Raw genomic sequence first — 17828 nt, 5'->3', positions numbered from 1 at the left:
GCAAGTTTTGGTTAAGAGGTGTCAAAAATGTGTGGACAATGACTGCGGCCAGTTTCAGCACTTTCTTTCATAAATTGGTAAGTAAAATAATCCTCTTTAAATTAGTTATGGAAACTTGCACGCTTGATTCACAGACAGTCTACAGTGCTGCATGCAGCCGTGAACTCCTTTCTTGCCAATAGCACAAACACCGACGTTGTGCCCCACACTTCAATGGATCACTCTGTATTATAGCATAAATTAATAAAAATTGCTAAGACCTTTAAACCAGTTTCTTTCTTTTGAAAACTTGAATGATGATCAAGGGTTCAGGGAAAAAAGGGCAGATTTTTAAAATTTGCTCTGACTATGTGGCAGCAATTAACTCGCCATTTTTTTAACACTACAAACTAAACTCCTCACAAAAAGTCTGGAATATTCCATTTGTCGGGGAGAGAGGACATGGGCAGGGCGCAGTGCGGGTGGAATGTAGTTGGAAACATGAGAAAAGAATGCAGGCAGAACACCATGTGATGTACGTGCATATCCGGGCAACAGCTAGCGCCATCTACAATGTGGTACAACCTATCAGTACCGGCTGAGTTTGAGTTGAGTTGAGTTGGTGTTTTAAGTCCACTTTATGCACAGTAAGGCTAATCGGGACTGGACCTACAGTTTAAAGTGGGATCCGAACCACTTGTGCCTCAACCGGGTATCGAACCCGGCCGGCTGAGTTTACCTGGCCATCTCGCAGCATGTCAAATCCAGTGTCTTCGAAGCAGTGCAAGCGTTAAATGGATATCTGGCGTTAACGATGGTGATAACGCAGTTTGATCACACCAGGATTGTGACATTGTTGCAACAAGGGCATACACAGGCGGAGGTTGCACGTGTGGTCGGGGTCACCCAAGGAGCGGTATCCAAAACATGGAAACGATTCAGGAACACGAACAGTGTATCAGACACGTCGAGAAGTGGTCGTCCAAGAGTGACAACATGCCGTCAGGATGCATACATTACTGTGACTGCACGCCGAAGGCCAACAGCAACTGCCCGGGAGTTGCAAAAGGACTTGTTGCAAGCATCCGGCATTCGTATCGCGACCCAGACTGTGCGTAATCGTTTGCATAGTGTCAAACTAAGGTCATATAGGCCGCTGAGACGTGTGCCACCGCTACCTCACCATCGGCGGAACAGACGAATATGGGCTGATGAACATCGTAGGTGGGATGTGCAACAATGGCGGAATGTGTTTTTTTCCGATGAAACAAGGATCTGTTTGCGGCCTGATACGCGACAACAACGTGTTTGGCGACGTCGCCAACGCCACGGGAGGCAGCAGCATGTGCAAGAAGTCCATCCCTTTGGTGGTGGTGGAATCTGTTTTGGGCAGGTATCATGTACGTGCGACGGACACCTCTCATTCCACTGCAAGGGCGGTTGACGTTTCGACGCTATGTGGATGAACTGGGGGCCGTTTAACCAATGTACCCCTTCAAGAACTACGTCAATTGTTTTTTAATTGACAGATTTCATTGTTTTGCGTAATGTAAAAGTGGTTCCAGCATTACAGAAGCACAAATGACAGAGATTTTTGATCCCAAAGAATGGCCCACGTAAGTTAAAACCTGCAATTTCAGAGTATTTTCACAGCTTTCTGTTAGTAAAAACTTTTTGTTTGCACACTAAAATAGTGAAAGAATACATCAAAAATAACTTTCAGTACCACACCTAACTACGTAAAATTATAGCTGCTGTTGTGGAAAGTTGTTTTGGGTGCTATATTCATTTGCACAAAGCCTCTGGCTGTTCTGCTACTCAATAAAGTAACACACTAAGGTAACAGACATACTTTACTTCACAATAATACATTTCCTAGAGCTAAAATCAACTGAAAAAGTTCATAAAAACAAAATCTTCATAAACCATGCAAAATATTTCATTTTCTCCAGGGGGTACAGAGTGTCAAGGGTAGCCAAAACTGTTATTTCTTCTGGTACTACTTTATTATAGTGGAAACTCCTACAAATCATGTCTTTCACACCTGTTTACATTCATAACGTACTATTCTGCATTGCGGAACATTTCTTTAGGTGTAATAATGAATTTCTAATGGAAATAATATCAATTTCTTACATTTACGAGTACTTACCGTTCTTCATTTTTTGCATTCTATAACACACAATATGACAATAGCGTACTGGTTCATCGTGCATTGTCCCAGTGTTTTGTCGATTTGGAGTGTGTTTGCAGTGTTGTAACATTGTTCACCGAAATTCAATACTTTCGTGCCCAGATTTGAAATTATGCTAATACCTTGCAAATCATTTCGCGTTAGCCCCATAAACCATTGATGTTAGCCCCAAAAATCATTGACGTTAGCCCCACAAACTATTGACATTAGACTCACACACCATTTCCTGTATGGTTAGGTTATATTAGGTAAGCATAGTTTAAAAAATCCTCCACACGTTATCTTATGGCGAAAACACGGCGTAACACACGGAATATTGTGCTCACGTGCAGAAAGCTAATGGCGGCAGCAGCAATAGCGTGTCTGAGAGATATTTTCGCAGATAAACAATTGATTTCCCATTAAAATGGATCAAAACTACATTCCTGAACTTCAACAAGGCTAAAGAAAATTATTTCCATAAGTACTTTCTTATGTAAAAAGTAAGAAATCCGTTTCCACTATACGAAAGTGTTACCTTTCTTCCTTTACACCAATAGTGTATTTTCAAAACATACTTGCAAGAAATGGTATATGAACAAACTACAAGATATTTAGACAATTGGTAAAATTTTCGTATTCGCAAAATGTATTTCTTCAATTTTACAAGAGAAAGTACTTACCAAAATGAGTTTCTGTATACTTTACAAAGGTTTCAGAAGTGCTTTTTTCCCCTAGCCGGTAAATCATGTATTTTTCAACATTAATGACTCTCCAATGTACGAAAGCTGTTGCGGTAACTGATCTGATTGTTTTATGATGTCTCCTAGCAGATAGACTAATTATTGTATAATTTTGGAAATCATTGTCACAAAAAATTGAACCTTCCTTAAAGTAATGAACACTGTTTGGACTCGAAAAAAAAGTTATTTATGTTGAAAAAAACAAATTGAAAATTACCTTACGCACTTCTCATGGACAAGATATTCTCCGTCGACAAGCGACAGTAAATATCGTAGAAGTGTGGGAATGAATGTAGAAGTAAATCGGAACCTTAGTAGAATGCATTTAGGGACTTTATTTTAATGCTAAGGGAACCAAACCTAACTACGAAATCATATATTGAACAAAATCTTAAGTAATCGCTAAAACTTCGCAGCATGTGTTAACAGACGTACATCGAAATCAAACCATGTAAAAATTGCATTCGTAGCATGAAGAAATCTCAATTAAACAAAAGGAACTTGGGCCCCTAACCTTGCCGTGCATGGTTCGTGGGGCTATTTATGAATGTTTTGTGGGGCTATCCGTGAATGGTTCATGGGGCTAAACATGCATGGTTCCTGGGGCTATTTATGAATAGTTCGTGGGGCTATCCGTTCATGGTTCGTGGGGTTATTTATTAATGGTTCGTGGGGCTGGGGCTATCTCTGCATGGTTCGTGGGGTTTCCGAACCTGGAAAAAATACAAAATCAGTAACATGAAAGTAGGTATTTTTCGATGAAGAAAGTTGCAACACTGCATAACCACTGATCATGGACAACGCTAGTCAAGATTTCTCCGCCATATTGCGTGTAACGCAAGCAAAAACAAACAAACAAGAATTACTCGATATGTCAAAAGTTGAGATTATTTGCATGAAAAAAACGAAATGGCACCTTGAAGAATCAGTAAATATGTGATAACGCCTGGACACTTTTAACTCATTTATTTCCTTAATTTTACCACTGGTACTTTTTCTCCATTGCAGAACATTCTTTAAGGTGAAGTTATGCCTTTTTCCATAAAATAGTGTCAACTATTCATATTATGAGAGATTATTTGTCTTCCTTGTTCCACTTGGGTAACAGACAATGTGGCATGCACTCGTCATGGATCATTGTGCCGTGCATGTGTTTTGTAATTTTGGAGTGGATATGCAGTGTTTCAACCTTCTTAACCGAAAAATACCTACTTTTGTGTTCATTATGTCATCACAAACCACTGACTGATAGCCCCAAAAAACTGGAAACCCGAAAAAAAATTTCTAATTTTGAAAAACAAATTTAACTATGTTTGCCTAACCTAACCGAACCTAACCTAACCTTGCCACGCATGGTTCGTGGGGCTATTTATGAATGGTTTGTGGGGCTATCTATGAATGGTTTGTGGGGCTATTTATGAATGGTTTGTACGGCTATCCGTGCATGGTTCGTGGGGTTTTCGAACCCGAAAAAAAAATTCTAATTTTGAAAAACAAATTTAACTATGTTTGCCTAACCTAACCTTGCCATGCATGGTTCGTGGGGCTATTTATGAATGGTTCATGGGGTTATTTATGAATAGTTCGTGGGTCTATCCATGCATGGTTCGTGGGGTTTTCGAACCTGGAAAAAAATACAAAATCAGTAACACGAAAGTAGATATTTTTCTATGAAGAAGGTTGCAACACTGCATAACCACTGATCATGGACTACGCTAGTCAAGTTTTCTCCGCCATATCGCGTGTAACGCAAGCGAAAGCAAACAAAATAAAAATACCCGATATTTCGAAAATTGAGATTATTTGCGTGCAAAAAACGAAACGCGAACTTGAAGAACCCTTAGGAATGCAGAACACGTAAGTATCAATGTGAAAAATACGAAAATAGGGGAATTAGAGACGTTTAGTGGTTACTGAAATTTTAATGAAGAAAATAAAGGAATTTCAGACGTTTGGCGGTTACTGAAATTTTACCGCTTCCTTTATAGAAACATATGTTAAGCTTAATTGGAATGTAAACAATACGAAAAACAAATAAATCAACAAATTTACCTCCGCTGATGGATCTCCAAATCGAAATTGAGATTTAAAATCTAAGTCTGTTAATAAAGCGGTACTTATGTTTTCAGCACAGCTTTCTTTGATTTTCTTCTTTACATGTGTGTGTTCTGCAACTGCACTTGAAGTAAATCTTCCTCCTCTTTCGCACTATACTATTTTGTTGTTCCAAATTAATCCAAAAAGCGTGTTTCCATTCAAACTTAAACAACAGGCGAAATTGAGGTTTGTTCCATTAAAAAAACAAATGGCAGTGATGTGACAAGCGGCGATGTTAGTGAAACACGATGAAATTACGAATGTAAGGATAGATGTTTTTGTCCCAGATCCTCTTGAAATTATCAACATCATAACGCGATTTTATACACCAATCATTCCAATTCTATCCACTTTTCTTTCGATAGTAGATAGTACTGATTTCGCTCCCGGACTTCATTTGTTTCCTGGACCAAAGGTAGTCAGGATGAAAATTACTTTTTCTGCACATGTGGGAAAAAGATCATCTCTCAGTGTGGTATTTAAAAGCAATTATAAATCCCAAATCGCATCTTCTTATGGCGCCTTTGTAATTTAACAGAGTTTGGACGAACTGTGCAGGCACAAATGCTGAATACAATCGATATAATCGATTATTAGCACAAATCTTAAATCAGTCGTTGCCATGGAAACAAAATCAATAAGGAACGTTTGAGTGAGGTAAGCACGTTATCTCTTGGTTTTTAAAATATTATCTATTAACGTTGCATGCATTGAAAGTTATCGGGAATAATCGTTATTTACGTTGCAAAGTATTGTTTCTCGTAAGATATATTGTGTATTTGGCAGGTAAAATTTGAGAGGAAGAAATGAGCTATACATGGAAAGTTGGTGTATGAGTAAACAATAAGCGACAAAAATGCTGTATTCTTCCCATGCAATTGAGAATAACACTTTTCTTACACGTTTATACATTTCAACATCGCATATACATATGCCAGCATCCACAAAATATATACTGGCAGCTACATTGACTGCAGATAGCAGGAGGAAACCTTGGTGGTTGAAGTAGCAATTGCCAACTTCTATAATCCAAGTAGGAAGTATCTTCAATGGTCCAGCTACCTCACTTTGTTTCCGGATTAACCTTCCTGTGCATAAAGTGGACTTAAAACAACAAATCAATCGAACTACCTCACTTTGCTCTAATGTTGAGCATTCATCGAAGCACCCAATACTATTATGGTAGTTTTAAGTACCTAGTGGATGTTCCCTGCCTTCCAGTGGAAGTCCTGTGGTTAGACAGGATGGTGCTGTGTATCACTTGAAATATGTTATGTTTAGTGATAATGTGTATCAAATAGAAAAACCTGACAATATACTGAATTCTTACTGATATAGTCTGAATTTATTTTCTTCTAAAACTGAAAATGCTACATAGTTTATAACAAATTGCAAATACGAAAATGAAAAATAACATTTTATGTTGATTATACATGGGTAGTTTTTCTTATTAATAAATGTATAATTTGGTGATTTCGATTGATGCATAGGACTGGACCTACAGTATGAGGTGTGCTGAACCCTTATATAACACACCCTGCACACTGATTTTGTGGGAAGGCAGCTGTAGCTACTTTTACATGGATCGTTAAAAAAAGATTACGGAAATTTTACTAATAAGTTGGTAACACTTTACTATACCAGAGACTGATTTCTTCAATTTTACAGGAGAAAGTACTTACGCAAATCATTTTCTGTAGCGTTGTTGATGTTCGGGAATGTAGTTTTGATCCATTTTAATGCGGAAGCATGTGGTTTTCTATGAAAATCTATTTCCGACGCGCTATTGCTACTGCCGCCATTTGCTTTCTGCATGAGAGCACAATACGCTCTCGTATTGTCCGTATATGCTAAATTGAATGAAAGGAGTGCTAATGGAACCTAACCTAACAGGCCTAACCTAACCTAGTAGGCATACCTCGTACCCATGATGGATCGTTGGGCTATCGTGAATTTTTGGGCTAACGTCAATGGTATTTAGGGCTGCCCGTGGAAGGTTTGTGGGAAATAAGGAACAACAGTAAGTACTCGTTATTGTAAGAAATAGACATTATTTTCGTTAGAAATTCATTATTTCACCTAAATAAATGTTCCGCAATGCAGAATAGTACGTTAGCAATGCAAAAAATTGCAAAATAAATCATTGATAGGTGTCTCCAGTATAGTAAAGTAGTACCAATAAGTTCATGTTCTGTGACTTCTCACATAAAACTACAATTTTTGTAATTTTGAAAGCTGTGGGACCATTAATTACCTGGATTTTGTGGTTGGCAGTTCACCTCTATTTAATACCATATATTTTAAAAGATTTGATGCAGTTTTTACTTTTGGTTATTATATTTGAATACTAAGTAGATGAACCTTATTTCTGTAGAAACAAAGAAAACAACGAGCTTTCTTGTTTTTTGTTTTTTTTTAACTTGAAATGAGACGCCAAATTATTGACAGGGGAGGTCGATGGTCCAGTTTGAACCTTCCCCTCCTGACGGCAGTGACCTCCAGGTCTTGCTTGATGAAGTGTTCTCATGAGCATAATGACATTTCATCATCTGGCCTTCGCATTAGATAATATCAGAATCATGAGATAAAATGCATTTACCATAGGAAGTAATCGAGAAATAGGACGTCGACATACACAATCACAGCCCGATGAACTACTTTACATATATATTATATATATATATATATATATCATAAGCAGATCATCCACTGTGTTAATGCCTAAGCAATTTCTGCAAGCAGTTTTTGTTTAATTGTTATTATACTCTGCGGAACCAAGTGGAATGCAGGACCTTTCCACATGGTTTTCTGTGGGGGGCGATCAAAGGGCTAATTTTCATTTTTAGTATGTACCTCCATTTAACAGTAAATGTATATAATAATCCTGCAAAATGTTTTTCTTCTAATCAATTGAATATTACTTGTTGACAAGAAATAATTTTTATGGCACTGCATTTGGGTAAACAATGTAGAACTTACGGAGAGAGTAGAAATCCTTCTTGAGAAAAGTGATGGTAAAAATCCTGTAGGAACAACAATAATAAAAGTGGATTGATCTTGCCCAGGATGGGGAGAACTGGAAGAATGTTCCTGCAGCAATATAGCTTAAGGTTTAGGAATTGCAGAGTTAGTTAGTTGTACAGAATGATTTTCTCTCACATGTATATTCACATTTGTTTTTCCCTGTAAGCAACCAGTTTAGCTGATGCCTGGTATGCAAACTAGTGTGGTCATCTGTGCAACATTTTGAGTGTGTTGCAAGGTCATATCATGATGTGATAAGCTGAAGTAAGTCTTGAAGCTTTCCTGGTGATGAATGATGAAAAGATTCTTTGGGCTATCAATCAAGTGAGTTGTGGAATTCAACTGGTCAATAGCCTAAAAAAATATTTTAAAATATGACGAGTACTTTTGTATTTTGCCAATAACCTGCCATTTCAATTAATGCTGCTGTTATGTGCTTTTGAAAGTAGATTAGGACATTCATATTTAATGTCACTGATATTTATTTATTTATATATTTTGAACAGATTAAAGTAGTTACATTCGATTGCTTCAGTTGATATGAACTTTTCTTGCTCTCCAAATGTTTTTGTCTTCCTTGCTTCCATATGCATCATAGACACAACTCCTCACCACATGGTTAATGCATGTACCAAACTACATGAATGCTGACTTCATCTCTAATGCGGATCATATTTGCTTTTGTATTTTCCATTTATGCATTATATCCATTTATGTTTTCTACATTATAGTTCAGTTTTCTTTGCAATTCTGCAGATTGGTATTTTTTTAATGAAAACATAATTTCTCTATCAAGCATGCATGCGTAGAATGGTCGTGTCAAGTTTCATTGCCTTAATATTCCAATATCTTACATGGACATGGCATTTTTCAAACCCAACATAATTATAAGTTCTCCTTTTTTATGCACTACAACTTAAGTATTGAATATTTTGCCCATGTCAACCACATCTTTCAGGCCTCCCGGATGGTGCAGTGGTAGCATCGTCACCTTGTTCACTGAGTGCTCACAGAATTGCGACCACCTACCTAATACTTTGTTGGTCCACCTTTGTCTTGGCAAACAACCTGGACACAACATGGCATGGATTCCACGAGGTGCTGATCTGATCCATAGGGATCTGACAGCATATATTTCTGATGCCATCCCATAATGAGCCAACTGACAATGGTGCAGGGTGCATGGTTTGAGAGGCTTGTTCCACAACATTCTACAGATTCTCTATTGGTTTAAGATTGGGGGGACTTTAGGCAGCTTACAATTCTTCTACAATTCATATGCTGCATCTCTGTGGAATGTTCCTCCAACCAAGCAAGTACAGTCCTGCCTTTGTGGCACCATGCATTGTTGTCCTGGAAAATGCTGTCACCGTGTGGGTAGATGTGATGTGGCACCTTCCAATACACAACGGATGTCACACGGTGGTCCATATACACCAGCCTATGCCAACAGAAGCAACCCCCACCATACTACCACCCCCACCCACCTGTACAGCACTATCCATGCAGGATGGGTCCATAGCCTCGTACTGTTGGCACCACACATGCACACACCCCTCACAGTGCTGTAGCAAGAGATGATTCATTGGACCAACACACCCTTTTCCAATCATCCATGGTCCAATTGGTGTTCTCATGCACCCAAGCAAGACAAAGTTGGCGGTACAATGTGTGCTGTACAGTTGTGTGGAATATGGGTGTTGTGTATCCACTATTGTATTGGTCCCATAATTCCCACATGCTGATGGTGTGTTCGGTTGTCACGAGCCATTTTGGCGTTTTGTACGCCATTGCATTTCTGCCTTTTGTTGGTCATTACCCTGTTTTCTTGTCACTCTCTGTACACCTTCACTGCACTGGAAGGAGCTCATCCAACCAGTGTCGCTGTCTGTGTTATTGTCACACCTGATGCTTGGGCACCCACAATCATGCCCTTTTGGAACGATGTTAAATCCTGACCACCTACCATTGTAACATATGTTTTGCGACTAACATGTAGTGTTTTTATCTATACATTCACCATGATACTTCCAGTGTCATGTGATCAGTGCAGCTCCTGGGCCTTACCTTGTTTTTTTGGGGAGGAGGTCGCAATTCAGTGAGCACCTAGAGGACACACACACACACACGCACAAACATAGCTACATGTTGCAAGAGAAAGGTGATAGATTACAAATGTTTACGTATTTTAATCAGTTTTTACTGCATGGTGGGTGGGTGAAGTATGTGGAGAAGGGAAAAGCGATTATTGAGTGGCTAGGTTGAGTTGGGGGGTATAGTGGCATGCATGCCTTTCTCATAATCTGTGGTTTGAGTTGGTATTTTAAGTCCACTTTATGCACAGTAAGGCTAATTGAGACTGAACCTACAGTTTAAAGCGGGATCCGAACCACTATGTACCTCCACTGGGTATCAAACCTGGGACCTCTTGATTACAAGATGACAATGCTACCACTGTGCCATCGGGGAGGCCTCATCCTATGGAAACAGTTTGTTGAAGATGGTCTTGTGGCTGGTGACAGTGAGATTGGAGTTTTGGGTTGAGTATCGGTTGTTTTTGATTCTAAGTTTGAGGGGGGATAGAAGTTACTCCAAGGTAGAACTTACCAGAGGTTTGGCATATGAGGTTGGAGGAGTGGCAGGTGCCCTTTGGGTGAAGGGTGAACTCATCAGTTGTGGCATGATTCTGGAGGGATGGGGAGGTGATGAATATAGGGCAGGTCTTGCACCTTGGTTTGTTGCACCTTTGGGCTGCAGGGTGTGAAGTGGGAGGGCTTGGTGTATTTTGGACCAATATGTTTTTGAGGTTCGGGGGATGCTGCTGGAAGACAACCCATAGTTTGTCCCGAAATATATCTCTAGTGTCAGGATCACTGTGAAGGATGGGAATGAGGGAGTGGAGTATATGTTTTATTTTCATAAGTGAGGGTGGTATCAGGTGATCAGAAGAAGGTTTGTTTTGGGTTGTTCTTTGGTGCAGGCGTGGGAGGTGGCTCTGGTGATTTGTTTGTTGATGAGGGTGGAAGGATAGTCACGGTTGATTAGGGCTTGCTGCAGGCCTAGGTTATAAATTTGGCAGGAGGAGGGGGATGAGTTGAGAGCTATGGAGAACGGAATGGTTTTCTTGGTGTTATTACCTATTTGTACTTTTTCTTCAATTTCCTAATAGCATACTTTAGCCCAAACCTGTGCATGGTGTTTTCTTATTTACTGTATATTCCTCTTTATTCACTCTTATTACGTTTCTTGTAATTTTCTCACTGCAATTACTTCATCTTCACTATTAGTGCAAAATTTGATTAAATTTAGTCTAAAATAAAATACCTCTGATATTCCATTTAATTTTAAACTTGCAGGTGACAGACATGTTCCCAGTTGGAAATACAGCAAGGACTACCAGAGAAAGCCCAAAAACATGCAACCACTTGGAACATCAGGTTTGTGAAAATTTTTGTGTTCATTTTATAATTGTTTTACATGATATTTGTTTAATTAGGCTAATCACGACTGGACTGCAGTTTTAAGTGTGATCGGAGCTGCTGGGATCTGCACACTGGCAATTAGTTCTTTGATTTCAAGGAGACAGGCTTAACCTTAACACTATCAGGAAGTTGTATGAACAATATCTCTTATGGACCTCTCCAATGGCATAGAGGTAACATTGTCACCTTACAGTCAAGGAATCCTAGCTTCGATACCCAGTGGAGTCACATAGATCCCATTCTAAACTGTAGGTCCAGTCCCAATTAGTCTATCTGTGCATAAAATTTACTTAAAAAACTCAAAACCCAAACAATGTTTCTTATGCACAAAACATACTCACTAGCATGCCCACATACACATAAATAAATCTCTGTCAATACTGATTTTGTTGCCACATTAAAAAGCATAATCCACATTTGCAGCAGAAATTTATATTTTTACATCTTCATAGTTAAAAATCGATTTTTTTTGTGAATGCAAAACTTTAATTTTCTCTCTTTCAAGTATCTTGTAAGTAGTGATTGAATTTGTACTGTGTGCAAAACTTTTCGTCCCTTTACTAGTTTGCAGTTTCATGCAGTTAATTGTATTGGAAGTATAGTGTTTTTAACACATATGGCAGAAACTGTATGAGGTATTTAGGTGGATTTATTTGAACATAAATCTTTGCCCAACCACAGTGCTTAAAAATAGCCACAAAAGCAGGTGGGGACTTAGTTCAGTGGCTCAGATCAGCTTTAAAATTGAAATGTTAGGTGGGGGGATGTTTTCTCATGCCTTTAAGAAAAGCTGGGGGAATGTTCTTCACAATATTTTATATTTTTTTTCTTCCCTCCCACCGACACACACACTCTTCGTGAACTACTTCAGATCCCATTTTTAAAGTCTTAAGTCCATCTGTGAATGCGTATTTGTGCATCAATTGTGCTTAAGACAAAATTTTAACTTTTGTCGTGTTACCTTGCATAATTGTTTTTAAGTAGGTCAATTTTTCTCCTCGTACTCAGCTTCTTTCTCAAAATGGAAAATAACAATTGGATGTGGGGATGTTAACGAGAGTAGATTTAAATCATAGTTGACAGAGTCTTGTCCCACACGTGATAAGTTTTTCATTATTCTTGGTTTCATATTGAGTTGTTAATGTTTCTGTTAGTCTTAGTCTTGATCTTGTCTTGATTTATAAACACTCATTCGTATCAATGTCAAAGGTTATTTCTTGATCCCTCTCTTTTTTTTAACCCCTAGTCGACACACCTGGGTCCTAGGGACCTCATTGTAATTTATTTTGCCTTTCATTACAAAGTGATTGGCAGCAATGACGTGACTGGCTCAGTAGTCTCCTAACCCTTGTTCTTTTTGAGCCAGTGGAGTGGTTATCATTGTGAGGGTACTAAATATGCCAAAAGCAACTAACATTTTGTCCCCAGGACCCAGGTGTGTCATTAGTGTTTCCTTTTTGTGTTAACATGATTTTTACATCGACCAAGCTAAATCGATTGTGAACGAAAAATACATCCTTGCAATCTTCAATGATTCCCTAACAGATATTGATGGATTTCAGTGGTGCTGATAATGAATATGAGATTAGTGAACATGAATGAGATACAGGGGAAAGAGTAGAAGAAGATGGTAATATAGGTGAATATGCCAAGGTATAAGAAGCTGTAGAAGAAGCTGAATATGGCAGTAAGACTGAAAAATCTTATTTCTTTTCTGAAAAAAAAAACCGGTATACATTGCCTAAATATTTTTTAAAAGTGAAGAAAGTTGCCTAGAGAAAGGTACTATACCAGCGCTGTCACTGTGGCTTTGGTCAAACTGTAGTTGTGTTATTTCCCTATTTTTTTATATAATTAATATAATTAGTGTTTAATTACTGGCACATTAGGGAAACTAACCCACCCTCGATTTCGCAAGGATTTTTTTTTCTTATGAAAATTATGTGTTGCTAAGTGTGATGAAAGAAATTCTGGAGCGTGGAAAGAAGTATTTAGTACTGTACAGCCTTTTATAGTTGAGATATAGCCGTTTGAAGTTGCAAGATGGAAGTTTACTTGCGGCCATGTTAGTATCGTAGCATCCGTACTAAATGTCATGAAAATTGCTGTCAAAATTTCCCGCCGATTCTGGGCTCCACCCCTGGGGATAATTAACCTGCCGCCTGCAACCGATATCGCGGCAACGCCTCCGCTCCCCTCCAGCTACCCGCCTGTCTCTATAGAGTTCTTTTGGAAGGCATATTAGGAACTGGCCGAACCACCTGCCCCCAACGCTATTTTCTGCACTGACACATGAAGGTACAAAAAAAAATTAAGGCTAGAATTTAATCTCAGAAGTTAACTTACCTCCTTCTTCCAAGGCCAGTCACTGAATTGCGGGTTAAAATTAAATTTCAAAGTCCAAAAGAGAAGTAAGTCATATGTCAATAGTCTTTCTTGTCCTTTTCCACAGAATACTACCATCTTCTTCCGTTCCATCATAAAAATAAGAAGTCGCAAATTATCCCATCCCACAAGTCATTCAGAAAATACAACCCTCCCCTTTACGGCCTGCAGTTGCCAAAAAAAATGTGCACTATGTTCCATAAGATAACGTATTTACACACACTGAGTATCACAAATCAATTGTAATGTCTGAAATGTCCAACCCGCCAATACATCACAATAACATATCGTAAATTATCCCATTCCACAAGTCAATCATAAGAAGATAAAAATAATATGTAGACATGTGCCTGTGAATCCATGATGCACAGCCATGATGGAAGCCCTGGAAGATCGTATGAACGTTACGTAGGTAAGGAATTTAAATATTAAAAAATGTAAGTTTCGTAGCACGTAGAACTCCAAAAATTACTTTCCGCGCTCCAGAATTTCTTTCTTCAAGCTTAACAACACATCATCTTCATATGAAAAAAAATGTCCTTGCAAAATCGAGGGTGACCATGAAACCCCTGTGACCAAGCTTTCTATTGTATTTTTTATGTACATAAAAATTTGGAAATACACAATATTTGATCATGCTATCTTGAAATGTGTTTATTGGTACTTGAAACAACAGTATGTGCATATAATAAAAAAAGTATATTCACACTGTAACAAATAGATATCTCTTGATAAATATATTTACATCATGACGAAACATGCATATATAGAAATTATTCATATGAAGAACTATCTGTGTCATTCTCTCCAATCTTCATATGTGAGATTCCCGGCTCCATGGTCATCTAACCCAAGATGACCACAGACCCATCACAGGCACCCAAGTGAGTCTTAAGTGTGAATTTTTAGGTGTATCGACTAAGGGTTAAAGCTATTTCATTTAGTTTACGTTGCTTTTCTCCCTTCCTCTTACATCAAATTTCAAAGAAAAGGATGAATTATGACCCAATGAAACAGTTGTTAGGACAAACACAAGTATTTACACCCATGCCTTATCCTGGGCGCAAACCTGGAATCTCTTGGTTTGCAGTGCATTATGGTGACTACTCTTCTATGGAGGTCTTGCTCTCATCTCGAGTTTCAAAATATAAAATATGTAGCATGCCACTGCACAAACATTTGGAGTGTATACTGGTTTTTCAGGCATACATTTTGCTTCAAATAATAATTTAAGCTTGGGGCCTTGTTTCAAAACTGAAAATCTTTGAGAAATGAATTTCCACCATTAATGTATGCAATTATTCTGCACAGGTACACAATTGCCATCAATGCACAGTGGTCCAGAATGCCGAAACAAACAGGAAAACTCAGGATATCACTATTTGACCCCTAAGTCAATACAAATGTGTAAGATTAGCATCTTTAAGGAGAAATTGACACTTCGGGACATTTTGATCCATTTCAATGCACACACGGTAATACTAAAGGATACACTTGGAAGACTGAAAGACATTCCCAGAAATAGATTAAATAATAAAGATTATGATAATAATAATAATAATAGTGAAAAGTATCATTAAAATGAATTTGTACACAATAATTTTTTATCGCCACGAAAACAGACTTCCAATCAAATCACTTTCAAGAAAAAGTGAGGTATTTCAAGGCATTAAATAATATATATTCACTAATTCCAATACCTTTTCTTTTCCTTCTTCCTTTAAATGTGCTTTGTTTGCAAATGTGAGTTCCTTAGACTTATTTTTCCTGCCAAAGTTCTTAGTTTATCACTTTTTGTTTCTGTCACTTCTTTCTTCAAAACTGACACTCTGCTTTTGAAAATGCTTAGAGTAGAAGAAAATGCAACTACAGAAAATCAATTTTTTGAATGCCAAATGAAATTATTTTAAAGAAATTTATATTCTATTTGGTGACAATTTTCATATCCTTAAAATACTTTTCTGCAGAAACGCAACACATAAAGGTTAATGTTCTTTGCACAATCTTTAGTGATATTGTCAATATTTATAGAAACTAACATGAATGAAACAAATGCTTAATTTGATCATTCCTATCTTCATCAAATTTTTCATGAAGGATATTTTGCGGATTGGCGCACCATCACTATTATTAACCCGTAACGACACATGAATGGGTAATAATGACCCAAGCAATTTTGAAATATTTTTCCATCTTTACCAATGCATGCTTGAGGAAACTTTTCTCAGTACCTTTCCAGTAAACCTTTCAGAATGTCATGACCTTGAATCAGCTGTGAGGCTTCCTTAGTTTCTTTCACTGGGCCATAGAAACACTGCCTGTGTAAATTTCACCATTCATGTGCTCCTGTATTTCCGTTTGGTATTTAAGCATGTTCTTTTTTCATGTTTATCAATTTTGAAATACAATAAAAATGATCAAAATTAATACAATTAGTTTAAACAATAAAGGTATATTAGGTAGGATGTTGATGAAAGTACGGTGGTGGTAGGGGGTGTTGTGGGTATTTGGATAAATCACTGTTACACTGCACTAGTGCTATATGTATTAAGCATCAGCTGATACCAAAATTGGAGACCTTCCATTCCACAACCCGCACATATGTGTTCACATTTGATTCAGGGTTGCCAGCTGACCAATTAAAAGTGGAGCACACATTCACAATTATGCTAAATTTGTCAAAAGTAGCAACATTTTTCTCCTGTACCATTTTCTTCTTATTATTATTTTTTTCTATTTCCCCTTTAGCCTCATAGCACCAGTGTTGCCTCTATCTGCTCCTAACATCTCTCCAATTCCTTTGCCATACTCTTCATTTCTCTTATTCCTTTTCCTTTCTTTTGTCCTATTTTTTCTATTCCTTTTTTGAATGTCTTCCGGGGTCCTCTTGTTCTCCTTCCCTCTGTTCTAGCTTCCATTAGTTGTTTTGCTTTTCTATCTTCGTCCATTCTTACCACATGTCCAAACCATTTCAGTTGTATTTGTGTCAGTTTCTCTTCTCTTGGCTTCTGATTTAATTCTTCTCTGATTCTTTCATTATGTACTCTATCTCTTCTTGTTTTACCAACTATTCTATGGAAGCATTTCATCTCTACTGTCCTTATTTGTCTTACTTCTCTTCCTCTTACTGAACAGCTTTCACTTCTGTACAGTAAAATTGGTTCCACTGCTGTTTATACACTTGTAGTTTAGTTTTGGTATCTATTTCCCTTTTTCCGAAAATAGTCTAGTTTTGTTGGTAGTATGCATTGTGAAATTTCCTTACTCTGTTCATCACTTCCTCTTATATTCTTCAGGTCTGGTTTATGATTATTCCCAGATACTCGTATCTTTGTGTCTGCTCCAGATCTATTCCATCACATATTATATGTACTCTTTCTATAACCTCTTCCATTCTTCCTTAGCCTTTAACACTTCTGCCCATTCTACAATCGCTTCCTGTAGCTTGTTCTCTGTATATGCTATTAGTATTATGTCATCTGCATATACTCATGCTTGCAATGTATCAGTCTCACATTCCAATTACCCACTTTTGTTCTTGCTGTTCATCTTTTGCATATCTTTAGACCTTCATCCATAAATAGGCAAAAGAGTATTTGGTTCAAGCTATCTCCCTGTTTCACTCCTTTCTCCATCTTAAATATCAGTGAAGGCACATGCTGGTTCGGATCCCACTTTAAACTGTAGATTCAGTACCGACTAACCTTGCTGTGCATAAAGCGGACTTAAAATACCAACTCAATCAATCAGTCAATCAAATTCAATCATCTTAAATTTGTCTGACATCTTTCCATCCAATCATGCTATTCATTCTACTCTTTTATACATTGATTTTATTACTCAAATGAGTTTTCCTGGGATTTTTCTTTTCTCTAATATTGCCCATATTTCTTCACTGTTTTAGTCGCTTGGCTTGCGAGAGGTACTGAGATTGTTGCCCGGTGC

General features: G+C 37.8%; 2 protein-coding genes across 2 annotated transcripts in view; both read left to right on the top strand.

Moving 5' to 3' along the window:
- Positions 1-793: 793 nt before the first annotated feature.
- LOC145983642 (uncharacterized) lies at positions 794-1423 on the top strand. Its single transcript, XM_083116706.1, has one exon. It carries the CDS (start codon positions 794-796, stop codon positions 1421-1423), a length of 630 nt encoding a protein of 209 aa, XP_082972832.1.
- Positions 1424-4734: 3311 nt separating this feature from the next.
- Positions 4735-17828, top strand: part of LOC145984496 (uncharacterized) — a 97327-nt gene continuing 84233 nt past the window's right edge. The window contains exons 1-2 of the mRNA XM_083118153.1: positions 4735-4752; positions 11373-11453. Coding sequence (XP_082974279.1) covers positions 11382-11453 — 72 coding nt within the window. The 5' untranslated portion in view covers positions 4735-4752; positions 11373-11381. The remainder of the gene's footprint in view (positions 4753-11372; positions 11454-17828) is intronic.

Source organism: Lepisma saccharinum, chromosome 2, assembly GCF_977018435.1.
Source record: "Lepisma saccharinum chromosome 2, izLepSacc3.1, whole genome shotgun sequence".
Classification (NCBI taxonomy): Eukaryota; Metazoa; Arthropoda; class Insecta; order Zygentoma; family Lepismatidae; genus Lepisma; species Lepisma saccharinum.
Note: the sequence above shows the minus strand (reverse complement) of the source record. Positions and strands in the feature narration are given on the sequence as shown.